Here is a 24080-nt window from a genome sequence, read left to right on the forward strand (position 1 = left end):
CCTGTTTTGTTTTTTTTTTAAAGCGTCCTTATATTTTATTTTATTTATTTATTTTTTGGCTGCATTGGGTCTTGGTTTCTGCACGTGGGCTTTCTCTGGTTGCGGTGAGCTGGGCCTACTCTTTGTTGGGTGCGTGGGCTTCTCATTGCAGTGGCTTCTCTTGTTGCAGAGCACAGGCTCTAGGGCGTGCGGGCTTCAGTAGTTGCGGCTCATGGGCTCTAGAGCGCAGGCTCAGTAGTTGTGGCGCATGGGCTCAGTTGCTCTGTGGTATGTGGGATCTTTCTGGGCCAGGGCTCGAACCCGTGTCCCCTGCATTGGCAGGCGGATTCTTAACCACTGCGCCACCAGGGAAGTCCCATTCCTTCTTCCTGTTTTGATCTCTTACTTGTTGGGGGCTTCCCTCAAACGCGTGATGGTCCTTGGCTGTCTGTTAAGATCTAATTGGAAGCATCACTTGGACAACTCGTTAACTGATGGGCCTCACTGCAAGGATTTGGGGACCACGCCTCTGAACTCTGAGCCTGCCTTGGGTTCTGTAAGACAAACTGGTTTTCTTGTTCCTGTCCTAGTCACTCTCTGTAGGTACCAAGGTTGTGCTTCCTCTGTTCTGCCATGTCAGTTACCACTCCTTTATCTAGTCTTTTCACCTTTCAAACATTAAAAATCATCTGCTGTTTATCCTGTCTTATGTATAGCTTTTTTAAAAAATGCCTTTAATTCTAATGAGATGATATCTGAAAGAAGGGGGAGAGGAAATAGATTTGTGGTCAGTCTACTCAAACTTAGATTTATTCTTTGAATATAGGTTCTGAGTTTGAAGTTTAATGCAATATAATTAACGATATTAATTCAGACAATATTTTTGATTATACCTATAATTAGAATATTATACTTTTCTACTAAGGCCTTGAGTATGAATTCTATTCAAACCACTCACCCTACCATATTGTCCATTAATGTGCAACATAGATGGAGTATTACAGACTTTTCAGTGAAAGTCATTGATTCTTAATAAACGTATCCAAAACTTGTGAAAAGGGGGAAGAAAAAAGTGAACTTCAGCTTTATTCTCTCTTTTTTTTTTTTTTTTCATTTATATACTTTTATTTGGGAATGTTTAAATCAATACAGAGAAAACGAAATTTCAGAGACAATGAATATCATTAGTTTGGATATCATTACTTTATTATAAAAGAAACACGGAAATTATTTACAGGATGAAAGATTTCAGAACTTCAGTGGCAGCTTCACGTGATGCCATTGGGGGAACGGGCAGCTTCACGTGATGCCATTTCAATAGTGACTTATTTTAGTCGACATATTTTCCAAGAATGTCACCATCTCTAAATAAGAAATAATCCTTGTCATCTAGAACTACTTTGGTGCCTCCATATTCTGGGAGAAGAACTTTATCTCCAACTTTCACACTAACTGGTTGAATCTCTCCACCCTTTCCTTTAGAGCCTGATCCAACAGCTACTACCATTGCTTGCAATACTTTTCCTTGCGATTTTTCTGGAAGCATAATGCCTCCTTTGGTTACAACTTCGGGTGCACTTCTTTCAACTAATACTCGGTCAAAGAGGGGAAGAAACTTTCTAAATGCCTGTCCTGCCATGACTCGGGTTGCCGCACTTCGTACTCTCGCTCTCTCCAGCTTTATTCTTTTAATGGGTTAAAATCAGAGGCGGTAGGCACAATGGGAAGAGTCATTGGGTGGGGGCAGGATTTCAACAGGTACTTGACCTTTAATGATAAGCTTTGAGGGTTGTTACTTACTAGCCTCCTAGGTATGATTATTTTCTAGTCTTCACCATTAAACCTGCAGTCTACTAAGCAACCTTTCCCCTTATAAAGATTGTAAAAGTCCATGTATTTTGTCCTTAGTGCTGAATGAAGATAAATACTCTTCTTCAGTGACCAATTGAAATAATACCTGTGAACATTAAACTGTCAGTAGTGTTTTTTGCTACTTGTTTTTTTTTTTTTGTATTTGCATTTTATACCCTTATGTGTGTCAGTGCAGTTTATTGAGGTTGTGAGCCAGCAATGGTAAGGCTTTAATCATAAAGGACAGTTATCTTAAATTTTCAAGCAAGATGAGAGGAAAGTAATCTGCTGGCAGCTAACATATCTAGGCTTTGCTCAGAGGCTTCAATTCTGCCATCCTTTAGTGAACACTAGATGCTGGAAAGTTTGAATAGTTTCAGGAGTAGGCCTGTGGAAGTGTTTCTTTTGTAGGATCGAGCCAGTAGACTGTAAGTTGCTGATACAACTTAAATGAGCCCCCATAGGACTCTAGAGCACATCTAATTAAAAATTTTAAATGTTTTAGCAGTAATATTTCCAAAGACAAATCCATATACATTCATAATAGAAAAAAAAGTTTTTAATAGAGGAAAACAGGATAAATAGCACCCAAAGCTCTACCAACTAGTCTATATTTTGGTACATTTCCTTACTATTTTTATTCCCCTCATATATATAGATTTTTGGTCAGCATTGACTTTTATTACGTGTAGTGTATGTCATATTATACCCTAATAGTAGTGACCTTAAAAGATAACCTGCTTCGTTTAGAATCAAAGTATTTGAATGAGTGAATTTTCATTTTTCATGCTGTATCTGTTTTTTGAGATTCTAAAATTACACATTAACCAAATAGCTTAAGGACCATATCAGAGTTTTAGTTTAAAATATTTCTAGCTTGAAGGAGAAATTAGTCTTCCAAATAGTGATACTGTTTCAAATATGTTACATCTAGAACTTTTTGTTAATAAGGAATAAGTGGCTTTGCATAAAGCATCTGAAACAAGCAAAATGGTGTTTTATATATGCCATTTGGATATTTCTGATTATTGGATACTGGCAATTTTTATTTAAATGCTCTGTATTTTAAAAAGCATCAACTAGATTTTCTCCCTGCCTCACCTTTCATGTATTTGTGGAGGACATTGATGGGAGAGTGTGACAGCATGGTGAAAACTATTTTATATGAATAGGAGGAAGGAAGGCTCATCTGAATTAGTAAACAAACAAAAACCAAAAACAAAGCCCAGCTTTAAAATTGTTCGTATTCTGTGGTATTAAAGAATGCTACTCTTCCTTCCAGTGGCTTTCAGTGATTGGGATTTGGTTATTGGCCTTACTTTAAGGAACAGAGTTGTCCTAACATAGTTTAGGCCATTTTAGTATTTGACTATTGCCGTGTTCATGGGCTCTTCACAAATAAATGGATACTTCTAAAGTGTTTTAAAGATAGTTCATTCTCTAGAGGGTCTCAAAAAGTTCTTTGTCACCTATCCAACACCACTGTAGATAAATTCTCACGAATTTGTACCTTTAGTAAGATTTACCTCCAGTTGTAACTGATCTTAAATAATTTCTCAAACACTTGTCGAATCCTAATTTGTCCCTGATTCTGTGCTCAGTAGCTGGAGGTAGGAGAAGAATCTTCCTAACCTGGAGAAGCTTGTTTACTTAAGAGGGTGGTACTATGCAAGCAGCTGAGACCATGGAACAGTTGGTAAATTAGATGTGTGAGTGTGCAGAAAGTGAGAAGTTTTGTGGTGTGCCTGCTGGCAAAGGGATCCTAGAGGCAGATGGGGTCAAGCTTGCTGGGACAGGAGGAAGAAAAAGGCATTGCAGGCAGAGAGCAGCATGGGTGAGGCAGGAGTGTCAAATAACACGTAGAACAGAATTAGTACAATTTTGAAATGAATGGCAAGTATTCTCTGAGGTTCTCACTTGAGTAATGTAATGGCAGTCTTACTTAAACATGAAGTGAGAAGTTAAATTCTCAGAGTTGTTTTATCCGTTTTTTTTGGATGCGAGAGAATCTTTAAGCAGTACCTTTTTGTCCTCCAGATAAGGAAATTGAGGCCCAGAGAGACTTATGGCCCCCAGCTTTTTAGTGATAGAGCAGCCCTGGCATGCCCAGCCTCTGATTGGAAAACGTTTGTTTCGTCACACTGTCTCCTGAACATTTATTATTGGTGTTCATTTACTGCAGTGAAATGCTCCTACATCGGTATTATATAAAGCATTACGTTTTATTGTAGTAAATGAATAGAAATAGGAAATCTCAGCTGCATTTCATTGCTTAAGGAAAAAACCCTGAAATCTTATTCTAAACTTTTTACATTATTATAAAGGTAATTTATAATAGGTGCTTGCCAGGTTTGATTATAGGTACTATATCAAGGCAGCATTTTAGAACCCATTTCTCAAAGCTCGTCTGTGGAAGTCAGAGTATAGAGGTTTCCCATAGAGCTGCACATGATATCACACTCAGGCAGTTCATGGAGTGTAAGAAAAATCTTAATGCTTTATCGTTTGACATTTTAACCAAGGAAAAAAACACACTTGATAGGTTTAACTTACTGTGACATTTTCTTCTATTTCCCTTCCCCTTCAGGTATCTCCAGGGCAGCTTACTAAAAAGTATAGCTCATGCTCAACAATATTTCTAGATGACAGCACGGTCAGCCAGCCTAATCTTAGAACCACAGTAAAATGGTGAGTACAAGTAGGTTGCCAAGGGCTGAGTGACAGACCCCCTTATCGCCAAAAGCATCCTAGCCATACATAAGTTCATTCATTTGAATTGTCCTTTTCAGTGATCAGGTTAAAAAACTGGTGTCAACTATAGATTGATTTCAAGGACCTAAATATGAATTTTCAGTTTCCATTTTAATCTTAGAGCACATGATAGAAGGGAAAGCCAGTTAGCAAATAAGAAATCCCAGAAAAAGTATAAATCTTTATTTGACGCGTTTCTGTTGTTAAGCCATTGTTGAACACAATGAGAAAGAGAGGTGCTTTTGATTGGCTGTTTCTAGAGACAATTATTTCTGTATGAGTTGTAGTCCTCAAACAACGTGCACTACTTTGGAAGCTGCTCTTAGAAGAAGGAACAGCTTGTCCCCTACTGGCACCAAAGCGAAGCTGCATTTAAATTTAATTGGAGTTTGTCAGATTTATCCCACTGTGCATTTTTTTTTTTCCTGCACTCTTTCTGTATGAAATTTTACTTCTCCTTCCTGTCCCCCAAAGAGGGGGAGAATATATCAAACCAGTCTTAAGAAATACACACTCAAGCTTAATTTCTTTGTAGATGAAATTTGTTCAACTGAGGTTTTAACTTAATAGACACATTTAAGTTTTGTTTATATATATAAATATATCTCCAACACACTGTATCACTCACAGCAGAGAACAATAAAAGAGGTGAGGTTTCGGAAACATGGCTGTGGTCAGGCTTATACTTAAGGAGACACGAACAGTGTCATGATGATGGAAACTATTCTTTAATTTCTGGGAGCACCTCATAGTCCACAATTGGAGATGCACTTTCAAAACACCCTAATGATGAACCTTTCAAGCTTATTTAAGAGAAAAAAACCAAACGGGATGCAGAGCTTCTTGCCTCCTCCCTCGCGGTTGTCCACGAAACATTAACATCTCCTTAGGATATGAATGTTGATTTTCCAGAACACAGTTTGGGAAATGCTATTTGAAAATATTAATGTCCTTATCCTTAATTTTATTTGTTGTCTTAATTTTATAAGCTAATTGTATTTTTAATTGGTTTTTAATGTGCCAGCTTTTTTTTTTAGCTATTTAAATTATCAGTAACTTCTACTTTAATTAAAGACAGCAAGTTCACAGTCATAATAATGTAACTTTCCTCTCTTGCTTACAATAATAGTTGCAATCAAATCATGTTTCAGCAAAAACTGAGCCCCATCTCTAAAGTCCTGAGTTTGGGCACTTATCACATAATCACTGAATGTTTTTCTTCAGCCAAGACACTGAATCTGTGGGTACAAAAACCACTCTACTTTGGCTAGAGTCGCAGCTTCTTTTGAATTCAAAAGAGTCTGATGTCCAGTATATAATTCAAAAGTACTTTGAAGGTTAACCTTGCTCAGGGACTTCCCTGGTGGTGTAGTGGTTTAAGAATCTGCCTGCCAACGCAGGGGACACAGGTTCGAGCCCTGGTCCGGGAAGATCCCACATGCCGCAGAGCAATTAAACCCGTGCGCCACAACTACTGAGCCTGTGCCGTAGAGCCCGCGAGCCACAACTACTGAGCCCGTGTGCCACAACTACTGAAGCCCACGCACCTAGAGCCCGTGCCGTGCAACAAGAGAAGCCACCACAGTGAGAAGGCCGCGCACCACGACAAAGAGCAGCCCCCGCTCTTGGCAACTAGAGAAAGCCCGCGCGCAGTAACAAAGACCCCATGCAGCCCAAATTAAGTAAAATTAAATAAAATTAAAAAAAAAAAAAGAAAGATTAACCTTGCTCAGACAAGAAGGTTTCATCCTTTTTTTTCCCGACCTAGTCTAATTTTTGGAAGTACAGTAAATTTTAATTTGCTCTCATGAAGTTTTAGAAATGATCATTCATCACATTCATTATTGGTGAAATAAAGGTTTACTGAGAAAATTAATAGGGCCAATTGGCTTTTAGGAATGATTTTGAAAATGTTTATCATGGGGTTAGTTTTCAGTGGGGTAGTTGTTCTCAGTGGGGTAGGTGAGCCTTATTAGAATCACTTATGCAACTTTTCAAGATATATGTTTCTGGATGCACAAAGTCCACCTGCCTGCCCCCGCCTCCAAGACACAGTGTCTGTGTGTCTGTGTGTCTGTCTCTCACCCACGCACACACACCTGTTGACAAGATGGGGAATGATGTGAAGCATGATTATATGGACAAAAGCATCCCGAGTGATTCTCCGATCTTAACCCTAACTCATTCATCCCTAAACTTTGCTGCACGCTGCAGTCATCTGGGGATGTTTAAAAACAGTCCTGATGCCCAAGTCATACCCAGTGCCGGTTAAATCAGAACATCTTGAAGCAGAAGCCAGGCAGTTTTTAAAGCTTCTCAGATGATCCCAGTGTGCAGCTGAGCTTGGGAGCCACTATTTGGTTAGAGGGCAGGAGAAAGAGAACTGCTTCTGATAATTAGTGGGACCTTAGGTAAGTCAGTTTTAAGCCTTGGTTCCCTTATCTGTAAAATGGGTGGTTTAATTAAATGTCATCTACGGTTCAGTGGTGCTTTCCATCATAAAACTTCTAATGCTGTGATTTTAAAATCAATTTGAAGATGAAACTTTGAAGCACTATAGAAGTATCCATCTTTAATGCTAACGGTGTTACAGGCCTTTATACAAGTGCTAAGATTCTATAGACCTATTCTAAAATTCAGATTTGCCTTCCCTCAATTATTTTGAGTTTCATTTTAGACACTGAGAACAAAGGGGAGCATATAACTTAACCAGAGAACCCCTTTGTTGCCTAATATACAACATCTGTGAATAACTTAGGAATATAGTAACTTAAAAAAGACTACCTAAGGACTTGTATCTATCTGTTCGTTAATACTTTATTTAAAATAATTTGGAAATACCTGTCATTAATAGGATACTGTGTAGTATTATGCTGTCTTATTAGCACTGCTTATTTCAGGATAGCTAGACCTATCATCAGTTTTGTGGCTATAAAATTTTGCTATTAAATTTTCTAATAATTATGTAAAAGTGATTTGAAATCATTTTGGTATAGAGCACTTTTATTATTTACTTTTAGGGAAATAATGGAAAACGGATGGGTAGGTGGATAGCGAACTAAATCAACTGAAATGCAGGGGCTAACAAAAAAACCACACCCACACACACACCCCCACACACAAACTACTATATGGCTTAAATTTAAGCATGTGTATAGATAGATATAACTTGTACAGGACAGAAGGTTTTGTGGGTAGAAGGACAAATGACAGGGGAAGTATGTAATAATTTATATATTATAATAATCAACCAAAACATGCCTTCTAACAGCATATCTAGCATTTTGGGTCTCCTAATTTTGCTAAAAGCTGAAGAACCTAAAACAAGGGGGAAAGCACCCATGTGGTACTGTTCTGAATTCGAGGATTTCGGGGCCACTGGGTCTCTGGAAGGTCTTCCCTCCTTGCTAACCCCTTTTTAAAAATGTCTTCAGGCCTGATATGATAAAAATCAGTGATTACAATGTATTTTTTTTCCTCCACAGTATGACCTTAGCAATATATTACCACATCAAGAACAGGTGAGCTCTTTTAAAACCTATCTTGTTATTCCAGCTAATTAATTTACAAGGTATCAAGTTTAGTGTTAGGTAATAACTATAGATGTTACTGGCATAAGCTTTTATTATTAGAGTGCTTTTATTACAATATAGAAGTGAATCATTTATTTTTCTTAGGACCCTTAATTCTTAGGTTACTGAGCATCCCAAAGAGTATTTGTTTATATGGGTTATATTGATAATTTACTGTATTAGAAATTGAAATTGAGAATTTAAAAAATTAAATCCATCGTATGTTAAAACAGGGTTTGCCTTAGCACTATTGAAATTTTGAGCTAGATAATGCTTTGTTGTGGGGTGTCGTCCTGTGTGTTATAGGATATATAGCAGCACCCTTGGCCTCTACTCACTAGATGCCAGTAGCACCTTCTTCCCTCCACATTACGACAACCAAAACTGTCTCCAGCCATGGCCGGAAGTCCCCTGGGGGACGAAATCACCCCTGATTGGGAACCCCAGTGTTCAACATAAGTCATTTTTTTTTAATGAAAAATAACTATTTTCCACAACAAAAAATATTGAGAGAAAAGTATCTCCTCAATAGAAGACAGCTGATTCTCATATCTATTCTGTCTTCAGTCATTTGTTTTGAAGAAACAATATGAAGAAGATCCAGCCGCTTGCAGATATATAGTTGGAAAAAGGTGTATTTTTAAAGCCTTCAGATAATTTGGTATATTCTTTGATACTGTACCAAAAGTCTGCATGTGCTAGTTTCTTAAATTAGTTAAAATGGAATTCTAAATCATATCAATGAACTTGTAATAAATACTATGTTAAATTAATACCCATTGATCTGTCATGCATACTGAGTAGATCTTTTTACCTGTACCTGACTTTATAATATTATACATTGGTCATTTGGAAAGTATTGGTTCACATTTCTTTAGACAGTGTCAAAAACTCACTTTTGTTAGTATCACCACCAGTCTTACCAGAAAAGTCTTTTAAGTGTTGAGAAGTTGTCAAGTTCACAATCGAAGGTAGAAGTTTTCCAAAACTCCTGATATTTTTAGCTTGATGGCTTGAATTTTATCATTGGCAACAAATAACTTTAGAGTTATTTTCCTTGAAGTGACAGGCTCACTTTGTTCATTTTTGAAAGAATGACTGTGTCAGTTGTTCATTCAAATAACGATGGTGTTCGATGAAAAAAGTGTTTCAAATAAAGATGGTGTTCTATGAAAAAAATGACTTACCGCCAAGTCACAAGTGCTTTTCCTTAACACAGCCATATTTCAGTATGTAAAAGTGCTTAATGCATACTTTCCACTTATTCAGAATATTAAAAAGAAGGACCAAGGTTTGAGAACACTATTAATTTTTACTCTTTTATCAAGGATGTTCTTCAAGCAGATTTTTTAACTGCAAGTGGCAGTGAATAATTGAATGACTTCTAATTCAGTTTGGTACCACTGCCTTGATTCATGCTCAGAAACCAGCAGTTTTACCCACTTTTGCTTTTATACATCCATAGCAAATGTCACACAATGTGAAGGGCAGGTAGTGTCTTAGTATTCTTATAAAAGCAGTTTTGACCTCTTGGGCCTCCTGAAGGAGGGGATAGGGGAGAATCCCAGAGGCCTGCAGACCACATTTAGAGAACCGCTGTTCAAATGAGCACAGTGTATTAGTGTGGTGAAATTTTAAATTAAAAAGCCTGGTTTCTTTTAAAATAAAAAGACAATTACATTTTTAACTCAAACTATTTAAAAGAGACAAGAAGAAATACACAATAAGGATATAAAGAACTAAAGAGAAAAAAACGGGAAAAAACCATGAATCTCATATTCACATTGATTGAAGTGAGAAGAATTTATTGCCCACCACCACTGCTTTATAAAATGTTCTTGCATATTCCAGTGTGAGGTTAGAGGGGTGAAAATATATTGGTTTACTAGCATTGCCTGTTAGGGAGGGTCAGTGCTTATAGAGGCAACTCTGGCTGGTTGTTGTAGAAAAGGTTTCACAGAACTTGATGTGCTGAGTAAAAATAGGTCAGGAAACCTTTCTAAGGGTGGAATCCAGGAGAAGAATTTATAAAACTGTTTGCTTCGTTGAAGGTTAAGCTTCCTCTACCCCTCTCTCTACTCCTAGCAGATATGTTACTATGATAGTAACTCCTGAATTAATTTTTTAAATGCACATTCTTATTTTATAGAGATGCAGATAGATCCTTGGATATTTTTGATGAGAGATTACATCCACTCACAGTAAGTGTCAGTTTTATTGAAGTGGTATTTTTCTCTTATACAGTTGTGTTTATTTCATGCTGATTTGCTTTGAAATTAATTACTAGAAGAAAATTACTTCCTCCAGCTCGAAGTCAAATTCATCTTCCTTTAAGTCTTCTTCCCCACGCCATGTTGTGTCTAGTCATTTTCCCGAAGGCGTGCTGTATAAGGGGTTGATGGATATGAACCGAGTTGCACTTTGTGTGAATAGTGAGCAGGTAAGTAAACATACCCAAGTAACAGAAAATGTATCTTTTTAAAGGATGATGTTCCATAGCATCAAACAATATAAATATTTGTAAATAAACCTAATATGATAAGGCCTCTAAGAAGAAAATTAGAAAACTGTTTACATTTTAAACGAATTAAAATGACAAAGTTTTAAAATTCACTTCTCCGGGTGCTCTGTGGCCACACGTGGCTGGCGACTGCTGTACAGGACAGCACATTCTTAGAGCCTTATGGTTACAGGACACTGGAAATGTGTTTTCAAAGTTGACTACAGAAAAGTATGACATATGGTGATCAGCAAGACTTTTGAGCCTAAAAATATTGGGTTGGCCAAAAAGTTTGTTTGGTTAGTGAATATATTGTTCAATAAAATGCTTGGTGAAAATGAAAACTGTGTCTTTTATTTTTACTTAAAACCAAATGAACTTTTTGGCCAACCCAATAGTTTACATTTGGTTAGAATTCTGTGGGGAGGAACGTGGAAATACATAAATTTTCTGCGGTTGTGCCTGTATTTTTCTTTAATGAATGGTGGTGAGTACTGGATCACTGTGGTATTTTAGGATCCCATTGTTTAGATTTAAAAGACTACAAGACATGTCACCCAATCAGAATTATTTTAAGGGGCACGTGGGCCCAAGTGTGAAGACTGCTATCTTAAGGGTACTTTTAAGTATTTTTCTTCCATGGATACTTAAATTGCATTTTTTCTCCTTTCAGCGAGAAAAGATTCCAGAGGAATACTTCGAGCATGATCCTGAACACAAATTCATTTACAGATTTGTTCATACTCTTTCTAGTGCCGCACAGCTAACTGCTGAAGGTGCAGTAGTAACTTTGGTAAGATACTTTTTCTTTCATAAAGCATCTGTAGAAATTTCTGTCTTGTACACATGGTATGGTCCTGTTTTTCCCAAATGAAAGTAGGTTCCTGAAACGATCATTAGAACTTTATTCAGAGAAACCTATCAAAAGAAAGTAAAGTATACACATTTGAGCTTTAATCATCATTATGATTTAAAACGTTGCCATTGTTTTTCTCATGACAAAACAATTGCTATTAAAGGCAGCAGGAGAGATTTCTGGTTTCTCCTTCCACACCTGAGGGGACACACGCACGCACAGTGCACACACGCACACACAGACGACGCGTGTGGTGGTGGTGGGGCGGGGCAATCACTGAGCGCTCTGGTCCACAGGCAGAAACAGGTTCCGGGGAGTTTGAAGCTGAGTCCCAGACTGCACTGCCTAGGCAGTTCTGATGTGTGTCCTGACTGAGAACTACTGCCCTCAGTTCTCTGTTCCTTGGATAATGGATAATGGTGTTAACCATCCCTGCTGTCCTCTTACTGCCTGCATGTGAAGTTGCCCAGGACTAGGGTGCCAGTAGGACTTCAGAAGGCTTTACTCTAGTTAGCCTGCTAAGCTACAGCTGTGTAAGGACCTTTTTGTCATCCATTCCTAATTCCTATGGTAAGATTTTATCATTTGAATAATAAATCATATTCAAGTGAGAGGTAGTTGGGATTGTTTTACTCCTCCCTATAGCAAACCTGTAGGGGGGAAAGTCAGCTGCGTGGTCTGCAGGGAAGGAATACTTAGGCCACTCACTGCCTGCTCCTATCAAGGCAGAATTTAGGACAGGAGGCTTGTCCTTTTGAAAAGAGACCCCTCAGTGGGTACTGGATCAGACACAGGCCTTTTCTTGGCGCTACGGGCCACTTGGAGTGCTTAGCACATGCTTGAGAGAGGCAGGAATGGTGCTTGCATATGGAGAGCTAGGAAATGCAGGAAGGAGAGTATTTGGGTTGGAAGAGGGGCATTTCTTTGTAGCCAAGTTAAGCTTGATGTACCTGCGAGACAGCAGAATGGCAGTGTCTAGTAATCATTTGAATATATGGGATTGGAGCATGAATCTGAGCTAGAGGGAGGGAATTAAGTGTAGCTGTTAAAATGCAGAGAAAGTATGTAAAATAAAAAGTGGGTAGAAGATAGATCCTACTAGGGACTGTCAGCACTTAAGGGACAGATCCCCAGAGGAGTGGCTACAGTGGTAGGAAACCCAGCAGAGAACCCTAAGAGACACCAGGAGAGGTTCAAGAAGGAGAGTATGGTCCAAACGCTAAATGCTACCAAGAAGTTGCTCATGTCATAAATACCATGTCACTGAATACCTACTCTGTGTCACTTTTCTACATGTGGGGGGTGGAGGAGAGAACAAGTTGGATAAATAAAGTTCTCGCCTTTATGGAGCAAGTGTGGAAGACGTAAATTTTTTTTTTTTTTTTTTTTTATCGGAGTACAGTTGATTTACAGTGTTGTGTTAGTTTCAGGTGTATAGCAAAGTATAAGTGTTTTTTTTTAATGAGTGTTTTTTAAAAGATGACTATTTCAAGTGGTGGTAAAAACCATGAAGAGAAAGCAAGGTAAAGGGATAAAGTGATTAGAGGGGCTTACTAGAAAGCTCAGGAAGAGCCTCTTTAAAGAGGTAATGTTTGAACCCAGGACCTGGCTGAACTGAGGAAGATCAGGTACGCTGGCATTACGGGCAGAGGGGACAAGTGCAAGGCTCTGAGACAGGAACTTGTTCTGTGTGTTCAAGGAAAAGCAAGGTGGCCATTGTGATCCGAGCGGGGAATGAGGGAAAGGGCATAGGTGATGAGGTCACGGAAGGACAAGGCCGTACCGCACAGGGCCTCGTAACTTGCAGGCCACGGGAAGAAGGTATTTGTTTGATGGGAAACCTCTGGCAGATCTGGAGCAGGCGCATAAAGTACTCTTAATTGAAGAGGCTCTCCTGGCTGCTTTGGGGAGAACAGACTGTAGTCTGTTGGGAGGCAGAGAAGTTAGGCAGTGGCAGCGATACAAGTCAGAAGTGACAGAAAAGCGGTCAGGGTACCAGTGAAGGTAGAGATAACAAGAAGTTCTAACAGATTGGAGCAGGATACACTCAAGTGCAGGTTTTTGGTCTCAGCGACTGGGCGTGTGGCAGTGCTCTTTCATTTATGAGGGAAGGCCTGGGGAGTGGAGCTCTGGGACGAAGAGCTCTGGGTTGTTTGTGCGAAGGCACCGGTGACCACGGCAAGAGTAGTCTCTGTAGAGTGGTAGCAGCAGGAGGCTGACTGAAGTGGGTTAAGGAGAGGATGGGAGATGAGGAGCTGGCCTCAGCCCTGAGGACGCCGTCTAGGGGCAGTAGGGGACAGGCTGGGGACATGGAAGCATTCACACTGGAGGAAGCCTCTGACAGAGAGGGAGAAATTGTTCAAAAGGAGACTAACTGTGGGCACAGTGCTCTGCAGAAGTGAGGTGGGATCAACTTCATTCATAGGAGAGTTAGCTTCAGTGAAAAGAAAGAAATCTCGCTTCCTCCGAGACAGGAGGGCAAGTGGGATAAATGAATATCGGCACGTGTACCAAGTTTGCCAGTACAAAGGTGAGAGGAAGTTGAGAGATTGCCAGTGTCGTTTCAGTGCCTCTGATGAGTCCCATAAAGTAGAGTTGAACCTTGCGGGGAGAGTCGTTCTTAGGGTACTAGAGAGTGCTGAGTTCTTTGGGGAATGGGAGCCGAATTTCACTAAGAACATATAATCTCAATACCCGTGTTTGAAAACACAGTAGAGTTTGGAGGGCATGGGCGAATCTGAGCTGTCAATCTGATAACCCTTCAGAGAGTAAACAGACTCTTTCAAACTGGACATTTTTCTTTTTGTCAAATGGCATATACACTCTTCTACAGAGGTAACAACAAATCACAGCTTACCTCTCTAATCTTTGCTCAGCTGTTAACTCCATCCAGTTCTTTGTAGGGTAGACATTTGATACATGTAAAAGAAACCATGAAATCATCTCACAAACCGGCAGGTTTAGAGGAGCCCCAGGGATACAGACACAGGCAGGTCTTCCCACCTTAAAACCAAAAGAATTGACTAAGCTGCAGATTATGTAAGACAGAAATGAATAATGAAATGATAATGGAGATGTGAAAAATTGGGGCTGTGAAAAGGACTACCCTTTGTATGCATGTGTGTTCCTTAAAAAGGCACTAAAATATGGGAATACTTGACAGTTGTAAAGCCCCTTTGTACTGCCTGTCCTGCTGTGCCACGCAGCAGCCACTGGGAGGCTCTCTTGACCACCAGTTTTTATCTTCAAGTTCATGCCACAAAAGGACTGGTGACTCTGAAGAGAAGGTAAAGATGTGCTCAGTCTTACCAGAATTTTACACACTCAAGCGTTATGTAAAATCGCCATGCAACCACCACCAGTCTTGTAGTTAACATTGCACGTGATAGGCACTCAAGCATTTACTGAACAGTTGAAGTCGACACTGGGCTGTATGTGCTGCCCTTGACAAGTGGGAAGGTAATAATACAATGCGTGTCTTTAGAATGCCCTTTGCTGAGATGTCCTTTCATTCCTGTGACCAAAATTGGGTTGGAAATTCACATGGGCAGAGTAGAAATATCAGACTCACAGAAATATCTGACTTACAACTGTGACCTGGCCTCTGGCCTTGGCTTGGCTGAGCAAAGTCTTTGTAGAACCTAGGAATAAAAGGGGTGTCAAAAAGAGATGAAATCTGTCATTCCTAACAATTCTTATCACAGCACTTAAACTGAACGAAAATCAAAGATCAGTGCTCTACTTTTGCAGGTTTACTTAGAAAGGCTTTTAACTTATGCTGAGATCGACATTTGCCCCACTAACTGGAAAAGAATTGTTTTGGGAGCCATTCTTCTTGCCTCCGAGTTTTGGGACGATCGGGCTGTATGGAATGTGGACGACTGCCAGATCCTCAAGGACGTTACAGTTGAGGACATGTGAGTTTGTAAGGTTACCGTGAACTTTCTAACCATTTTCCAATACCTCATTTGCTCTCATAAAGTTTACATTTTTAAGAAATGTTACATTTTAAGAAAGGTTACCTTGTGCAGAGAGCTGAAATAGACATAAAATTACAGCCTTCTTTCTATCTAGCTGTAGTATAACAATTTGTATTTCCCCTCATTCATTGGTAGGTCTTGATGTGTTATTGTTGTAATATTCTGCTTGAGAAATTGAAATTATTTTTCTGGTGGTTTTTGCCAAACATTTTACAAGCTCACTACCAGAGCAACATGGTACAGTAAGTAACTTGACAGCTTTCTTAAAGCTGTCTACCAGGTCCAGTCCATTTTTAAGGGGCACATGCCTGGTCTTTGAAGCAAGTGGCCACTGTTAAGGTCTTAGGGCCTCTAGACTACTGACAGGTTATAATTTCAACCTGAGTCACACATTGTGTATTTGCTTTTGCTGGTCTTTTTCTCCTTTTTATCTGAGGTTCTGTTGTTACAGAAACTATGATGTACAGGTAGCCACATATAAAGGTTTCAGATCCCTGTGTTCCTGTCTCCTCCCCTAAAGTCTGCTGAGTTAGGAAACACCTACCTCTCAGGTAGTCCGGGAAGCATCCCTGGGGCCTCACCCAGGGCACTCAGCAAACACAGCGGCACTTTGTGGTGCCTTGAGTTAACTAGGCAGGTTCTCCTCACAGATGGCACGCTCACATTGGCATGAAACGCCAGGCTTCCAATCTGGCTCTGGTGAAGGGCCCCAAGGGTGGGAAGCAGGATGAGCCAGAGAGGTAATTCCAGCAGACTCTCGAAGTGCCCGCTTGACAGTGAACCTGTCTTTGTGGGTGGCATTCAGGAAAATGTGAAAGGACACCTCTTGATTATATTGGACAGCAGAGGCCGATCAAGATGGCAGGCAGGGGCAAGAGTTTGTTTTTGTTACCTTTGCCCCTTACCCTAGATAATTCACAATTACCAAAGTGCATATTTACAGCTGAAGCGAGGAAAGCTGTGACTAAGAGAAGGGACCAGTGACTGTCAGTAGCTGTCAAAGTGGCTTTTGGTGAAAATGCCCACTTTGGTGATCATGTAAACCAGGTGGTCGTGGTGATATTGCTGGTAGCAATCTTAGCAAACAGTGGAACAGCAGATAATGAATTTGAAATGAATAGAAGTACTTTTGGAAGTTGCAGAAACTAAAGTGACGTTGACCAACACTATCATCAGTCTTGAAACTGGTCCCTTGAAGGAAGGAAAATTTGTAATCGTGAACACCATCCCTGCCATGATGGCAGCTGAAATTTTCTCAGAATCTGCAACTGAGCTGACTGGGGCTCTGGTTCCAGGTACAACATCCGAGAACATGCAGGGAAACGTGTGGGTGTTCATAGACATTGAGCCCAGGAGCATTGGCGGCACTGTCCAGCTATGAAGAAACTAATTCTAAACAACGCTTTTCTGTGTAGAACGGAGAATCACCAGGAGTTATGTTTATAATAGGCTGCTTTTGTTTATGATCTTTGGGAGTTGGAAAGCATTACAACAAAGTGTTTAATACACATTTGTTTCATCCCTCTGCTGTTGACTACTATTTGTAATGGTCTCATTTTGAGTCTGAATTGAAAAATTGCTGTCTATCAGCTTTTCCTTAAAACTTTCTAACATCTCTGTGTCTTGTTAAATATATATTTCCCTTCAAAAGAGTAAGTTAAACTGAGCAGCTGCTGTTCAGACAGTTTGCTGCGCCTGTAAGTGGTAGGCTCTTCAGCCACCTAGCCATTTACAAACAGCAAAAAACACAGAAGATGCATATTCTGTAGGCATAATGCTTTTCTTCAGTGATTAAAGCTCTATTAATAGACATGTTAATCCTATGAAGTACTGTATTTCCACACAATTAAAATGTATTAGTGGAGAAAATATAAAAGGGATAGTGAAGTGCATTTATTCCTGTAGTAAATTAAGTCCTGATTAGCTGATTATCAAAACATTATCTGATTTACATTTCTATAGACTTCTGGCCGTATGAACAGGAAATTAATTTTGGAAGTAGGTTCAGTTAGGTTTAAAGTTCAACAAATGAGAAACCTCATTTCTGCTCATACTCTGCTCTCCATACAGGAGAACATGGAGCATTTGTTGATTTATCCAATGGATAAAATATTAACACTTGAAAACCAAGAAACCAAATGTATGGTAAAATAAGCCACTTGCATGTTTGTTTGGGTATTTATCATTTTTATCTAATCAACTCTCTAAAGTGATTGCTGTGAAAAGTGGTAAGATTTACTCTAACTTTATATTTATTTACTTAAACATTTGGCAAGCAAATGGCTGGATATGGTCATATAGCAGAAGCCTGCTCCCAGCACTCTACTTTCCCACTTCATTGAATTCGCCCTCTGTGGGCGTGTGCAGTCTGTCCTGGCAAGGGGCGGTAGGTCTGAACATTCTGGGCTGCTCTCCTAACACCGGGGGCAACAACTGCTCTATCAGAGGTCGTATCATAAAGTGGGTTTAGCCTAGCTGAGACATAATCTTACTGCCTTCCTAAGCTTAAAAAGTGCATCCTGTCCTGTCATGGTGACGACAACTCACCCTAGTAAGGTTTTAAGGTGAACAGAAACTTGCATTATGCCCTTTGACACAGCCCCATGCACGGGGTGGGGGTGGGGGTGGGGGGGATTCCCTTTCCCATCGAATGTAGCTTATTTATTTATTTACTTGAGATGAATCCTTGTTGCCTCAAGAGTTTTCCCCCCTCAGAGATAATAGCAGTGGCTCTCGATGGATCCATTTGTTGCCGTGGTGATGTGCCCACTCCTTTTGTTGGCTCGTCTCTACTTCAGTAAGCCCCTTCCTGTCACCAGCCCGGTGAAAATGTCTGCAAGTTCTTCAGAGCTAATAAACAGCATACATCATTCCTTTCAACTGATCACTAGAGCGGGGCCTCGTGAGTGAGTGTGGAGCATGAATCGTACAGCTGCACTAATGGAACTCTGAAGAATGAGCCCCTGAGTCAGCAGCATGAGTGCATAAGAGGGCCATGACCTCTTCCCCCTTGTCCCAGACTCAAAGTGCTGGGACGCAGAAAGGACCACAAATAGCTGTACCTTGTTTGCACATTAGGGTATTAATCCAGCTGGGTAGCCATTATTGGTTTCAAAACAGTATTTAGAGCCATCCTAGTAGCTCAGAATGGTATTTTTGAAGATAGCCCAGTTGACTAAAATTGTCCTGTGTTGGTTTTGTCTTCTCCTCCTCCCCCAGGAATGAGATGGAAAGGCACTTCGTGGAGCTACTTCAGTTTAATATTAATGTTCCTTTCAGTGTGTATGCCAAATACTACTTTGACCTTCGCTCCTTAGCAGATGACAACAACCTGAATGTTCTATTCACTCCTCTTAGCAAAGAAAGAGCACAGAACTTAGAGGTAAGGCTGTGAAATCACTAACTGGGGTTTTCTGTCAGCCACCGAAGCCACACCTGTAGCTAAATTATATTAAGCAGTGATTAGGAAAATGGAAAGCTGTTAACAGTTTGAAGAGCTTATTGACCCGTTGGCATCATATATCCTGTGTCTTTTATGGTTTATACAGGGATCCCACATTATAAAAAAAAAAATTGTCTCTTCTGTAACCATAATTCAGAATACTTTCAATCATATTTAATCTGTTCTTAATGGTTTTCCATTTGAACCTCTACACTTACATATAACCATACATGAATAATTTCTTAAAATTGTATCCCTAATCAGATGTACCTACATAATCTACTTACCACTCTTAACTGTCTTTTTTTTTTTAATAATTGATGTTTTGGACTATTTCTACTGTCTTGATATTTTTAATAAATAAATAAATGTATTTATTTATTTATGGCTGCATTGGGTCTTCGCTGCTGCACGCGGGCTTTCTCTAGCTGCGGCGGGCGGGGGCTGCTCTTCATTGCGGTGCGCAGGCTTCTCATTGCAGTGGCTGCCCTTGTTGCAGAGCACGGGCTCTAGAGCGCAGGGTCAGTAGTTGTGGCGCACGGGCTTAGTTGCTCCTCGGCATGTGGGATCTTCCCGGACCAGGGCTCAAACCCGTGTCCCCTGCATTGGCAGGCGGATTCTTAACCACTGCGCCACCAGGGAATTCCCTCTTAACTGTTTTTTACTCAGCTTGCAGTTCGTGTGTGTGTGTGTGTGTGTGTGTGTGTGTGTGTGTGTGTATATGTGTATCACAGTTCAGTCCCATGAGTTTATTAGACAAAGCGTCCGTGGTTAACCTGAGAGACCTATACTTGGAAGGTATAATGTGGATTCAGATACTGGATGTAGAAAGTACATGAGTTTTTAATATAAATGGTAACGTACATGGAACAACGTAATACTTATGGCTTATGATTTTTGGTGGGTATACAGCAAAATTCACAACTGAAATGAACACATTTAAAATTGATACTTTCTGTGGTACCTTGGTGGTACTTTAGAATAAGATGTTTTTCTACCATAATTTATGTGCAAGTGAAATAGCACCTTTCAGCGCTTGTCATTAGACCTCTCCTACCTTCAGCACATACCTACCTGATTAAAATTTTCTTAGAGTATGTAATAACTAATGAAAACTGAAGAGAAGTTGAATAGCTGAGTAAACACTGATTTTGCCCAAGTGTATGTCCATTACGTTTAAGGATCACGTGTGTAGGTAACAGATGATATTGCTATTAGGAGCCTATCATTAGGAAGCCAATTTTTAAGTAACTCTAAGTTATTAGGGCAAGTTACCCCTTGCCCCAGCAATCTAATCATAGCCCTTAAAGGTTATTACCTTAGGGAACTGTCAGTTAGTGTAGATATCAGCTATCCAAAGTAGCAGTAACTATGAACTATCTAAACGAATGGAGATGTGTGGCTTATCAATGATGCTTTTTTTGTTTTTTTAAGGTCCGAACATTTTTTTTCCCCCCTAATTATACCTATGTTCTACCTGATTGACTTTCCTAGGCCATTTCCAGATTGTGTGACGACAAATACAAAGACGTGTGTAGAGCTGCTATGAGAAGGTCTTTCAGCGCTGATCATTTCATTGGTATTCGGCGCTCCAATGCCATCCTCTCTTAAGGGAGAAGTGAGGGGTTGTAACATCATAAACCCCTCGAAACAAAGACTGGAGAAATATCACCTCTCCTGCTCAGAAACCAGCAAAGTTAGTATTTTCACCTTAAAGAAAGACATTGAATTCAAGAGACTCATGGACAAGCGAAGATTATGCTCATAGGAAAGAACGGGACCTCGTCAATGTAACATGCTCTTCTGTCCTTTTTATTGTAAACAGAGTTACAAAAACCACTCCAAAGCTAAAAGCTCCCAATCCACGCACAGATATCTGCTCCCAATCCACGCACAGATATCTGATAGCTGTGAGCTATGTGACGTTTTTTAATTAATAGTTTAAATTTTTAGACTTTAAAGACACTAGCTATATAACTTCTATGTTTTTCTTACCTCACTGTCCCATACTGCTGCATATTCCTTTAGAATCAGTGCAGTATTACCATCAAAAAATGGGACTCCAAAAAAAAAAAAAGTAAAAAAACAAAAAAAGAAAAAAAAACAAAAAAATAAAAAAAAAAAACAAAAAAGAAAAAAAAAGAAAAAAAAAAACAAAAAAGAAAAAAAAAACAAAAAAAAAAACCATGGGACTCCTAACAACTCATAAAGCCAAACTTCGGAACAGACTGTTGTAGCATCGTTAGGTTTTGCAGGGTTCTTCCTCCCTACTATATCATTGAAGCTGCTAGTCATTATTGGCAATCAATTTAAACCAAAAAGCTGCTGAATAACACATGTCATCCAAATTCTTTGCAGGCAGTACTTATTAGCATATTAGCATGTTTGCGATCATAAACAGAGAAAGTAGGTTATTTCCTTCTATTGGGTCCGTGCTGCATTTCTTGTTAACTATAATGGTGCTTCTGATTTTGTGATGATTTTCCTCTTTGTTATGTACTTGTGTTAAAGGATATTTTCATAATTCCAGCCAACATGGTGGTCCAGTAATTAACAAGCCGGTGATGAAATAGAAGGTGTCCCAAAAGTCTTAGAACAATTTTAAGCTTTAATATAGTGTGCTTGGATACTCCAGAACAGTGTCGCAGAAGTATAAATGCTAGACTGGCAAAACATCACTTGAAACTTTAATAGAATTTCTTCTAAACTCATTTACTTTTGTACATTTTAAACATTAAGCTTTTATTTTTTTATTTTTTATTTTTTTAAATGAATTAATTTATTTAATGGCGTGTTGGGTCGTTTCTGTGTGAGGGCTTTCTCTAGTTGTGGCAAGCGGGGGCCACTCTTCATCGCGGTGCGCGGGCCTCTCACTGTCGCAGGCTCTCTTGTTGGGGACACAGGTTCGAGCCCTGGCTTGGGAAGGCCCGTGAGCCACAATTACTGAGCCTGCGCGTCTGGAGCCTGTGCTCCGCAACAAGAGAGGCCGCGATAATGAGAGGCCCGCGCACCGCGATGAAGAGTGGCCCCCACTTGCCACAACTAGAGAAAGCCCTCGCACAGAAACGAAGACCCAACACAGCCATAAATAAATAAATACATAAATTTTAAAAAATAAAACAATAAACGCTTAACGTTTAAAATTTACAAAACTAAATGAGTTTAGAAGAAATTCGATTAAACTTTCAAATGATGTTTCGTAAGTTTGTGGCATTTATACTTCTACAAGTATCAAAGCTTAAAATTGCACTAAGACTTGAGGGGATACCTCCCCTCCTCTTTTTAAAATAGTCCTTTGCAAGGCTGGGCTGCTTACCTGCTTGATCACCTAAGTTTCTTTTTTCTAGATTTGGTAAAGGAATTATGAACAACAGTGTTAATTCACATGTAATAAATTGAAAAGAACTGGACCCTAGTAGTAGTGACAGGAGAGTAAGTGATACGAAACAGCTTTTCTATCCTGGGTGTTAACCTGGCTGTAGGTGTCTCACTTCAAGTTCTATGTAAGAGGAAACATATAAACCTTAGGAACCCTTACCTCAGGCTTTAAAAGGCAGGGAGGTCCAGTAATCAGTCTTTTTGGAGATTGGTAACGATGTCACCTAAACTTGAAATATTAAAAAAAAAAAAAAAAAAAGTGTTCTCAACTATGTGAAATCTTTCTCCTCCTACCTTCTCAAATGTAATCCTAGGAATTTTGCCTGTAAACAAAGCATTTCTGGGCCAGAAGTACTTTCTCTCTTTATAGCAAGGCTTCACATTATACTGAGTGCTGCAGGTTCCATCATTTTTAAGGGACAGAGACATAAATGATAAATTATGGTATATAAAATACTACAATCTACCACCTCAAAAAATATTGTTTATGGAGTTTGGAGCTTGGAAATTCAAGTACTGATTGCAGTTTTATTTTGAAAAGAATGCTACAACTTATGTGGTTTTTCTTCCTCATGTTTATATTAAAAGAAAAGCTAATAAACTCTGTTTTAATTAAAATATATGGCTACTGTGTTTGTAACACTTCTCACTATTCACATAACATTACAACTCTGCCTAACTCAAATGTTTTCAGTCAGCTCTGATAGTCGGGCCTTAAAGCATTTTCCAACTAACCATTCATAAGTTGTTTTGACCCCTGCCTTTAGTTAAGATGTAGACATTTATTTCTTCAGCTTACGCTCTTTTCAACCTGAAGATAATCTAGTCCACTTAAAATCACTGGCTACAGTGCTCAGTGGCATAATGCATTAGATGGCATTTTTGAATTGTTTGTTATGGTGCCAAGATGGAAATGCACATTGAAAGATAAAAGTAGGTAAATCCACAGAGAAAGGAATTACAGGAATACTGTAGAATCAGAACTTGTTGTTTGAGGGTTTCAAGCAATTGAACAGGAAAGAAAATGGAAGAACAGGAAGCAGTAGAATTGTGGTTGCTGTTAAGAGGGTGACTTTTAAACAAGCCACGTAATTTGACTTTAACATGCTATTTCACTTAACATTCAGTTGGAAATATACCAGATCTCTAAAGTTTCTTTTAGACCCTAGCCACTGCACTTGAGCAATATTCCATCAGTCCTGATAGTATTGCCGTAGTATTTCCTCCACCTTAGTTACATTCCTAAGGTCACATCTTTAACTTTGTTCTTGTTAAGTTGCTGATGAGGAGAAATGATCTGATTTAGTACAGAAGGGAAAAAAAATCGATCACAAGTCACTGTTTATATCAATAGTTTGCACCGCGTAGTAATATGCCAGTTACTAAGCAGAAATGCTGACATATCTCGAGTGGTCGAAGGTTTGAAAAAAAAAAAATTGGGGGTAGGAACATTGGGCATGACTGTAGCTTCAAGAACAAGTTGGTAGAATAAGGAGAATCGCTAAAAATTGCTTTTCCCCTTCAGCTTTAATTCTAGAGGCAATACAGCCATTTTAACAAATGGGAAATTGAGGCAACTTAAGGTAAAAATTTAAACATCACAAAGTAGGTTCTCCAACAAATATGGGGCATGGAAACTAGTTATTAATAGGGTGGCAACTATGGCATTTTTTTCCAGATTTTTATACCGAGGAAGGGTTTGTTCCCTAAAGTAGTAAGACTATAAAAGAATATCTGACTACCTGAACTCAAATTTTATTTTTTCGCTTTT

The 24080-nt window shown here is 39.3% G+C and overlaps 1 protein-coding gene and 2 long non-coding RNA genes across 3 annotated transcripts; 1 reads left to right on the plus strand and 2 right to left on the minus strand.

The window, feature by feature from the left end:
- Positions 1-254: 254 nt before the first annotated feature.
- Positions 255-1679, minus strand: LOC309662654 (10 kDa heat shock protein, mitochondrial). The gene has a single exon (XM_082465619.1). It carries the CDS (start codon positions 1616-1618, stop codon positions 1310-1312), a length of 309 nt encoding a protein of 102 aa, XP_082321745.1. The 5' UTR covers positions 1619-1679; the 3' UTR covers positions 255-1309.
- A 12427-nt stretch (positions 1680-14106) lies between these two features.
- Positions 14107-16346, minus strand: LOC309662818. Its single transcript, XR_014264999.1, has 3 exons — positions 16034-16346; positions 15098-15150; positions 14107-14785 (listed from the first exon to the last, which is right to left on the minus strand). It is a non-coding gene; the product is annotated as an uncharacterized lncRNA (long non-coding RNA).
- Positions 16347-18737: 2391 nt separating this feature from the next.
- On the plus strand, positions 18738-21338 carry LOC309662820. The gene is made up of 2 exons (XR_014265000.1): positions 18738-18871; positions 20426-21338. It is a non-coding gene; the product is annotated as an uncharacterized lncRNA (long non-coding RNA).
- Positions 21339-24080: the final 2742 nt, after the last annotated feature.

Source organism: Balaenoptera physalus (genome assembly GCF_965194825.1).
Source record: "Balaenoptera physalus genome assembly, chromosome: 6".
NCBI classification, from domain to species: domain Eukaryota; kingdom Metazoa; phylum Chordata; class Mammalia; order Artiodactyla; family Balaenopteridae; genus Balaenoptera; species Balaenoptera physalus.

Bases quoted from the DNA above. Each gene is read 5' to 3' on its own strand.
- LOC309662654 (XM_082465619.1), bottom strand. From the start codon at position 1,618: ATGGCAGGACAGGCATTTAGAAAGTTTCTTCCCCTCTTTGACCGAGTA.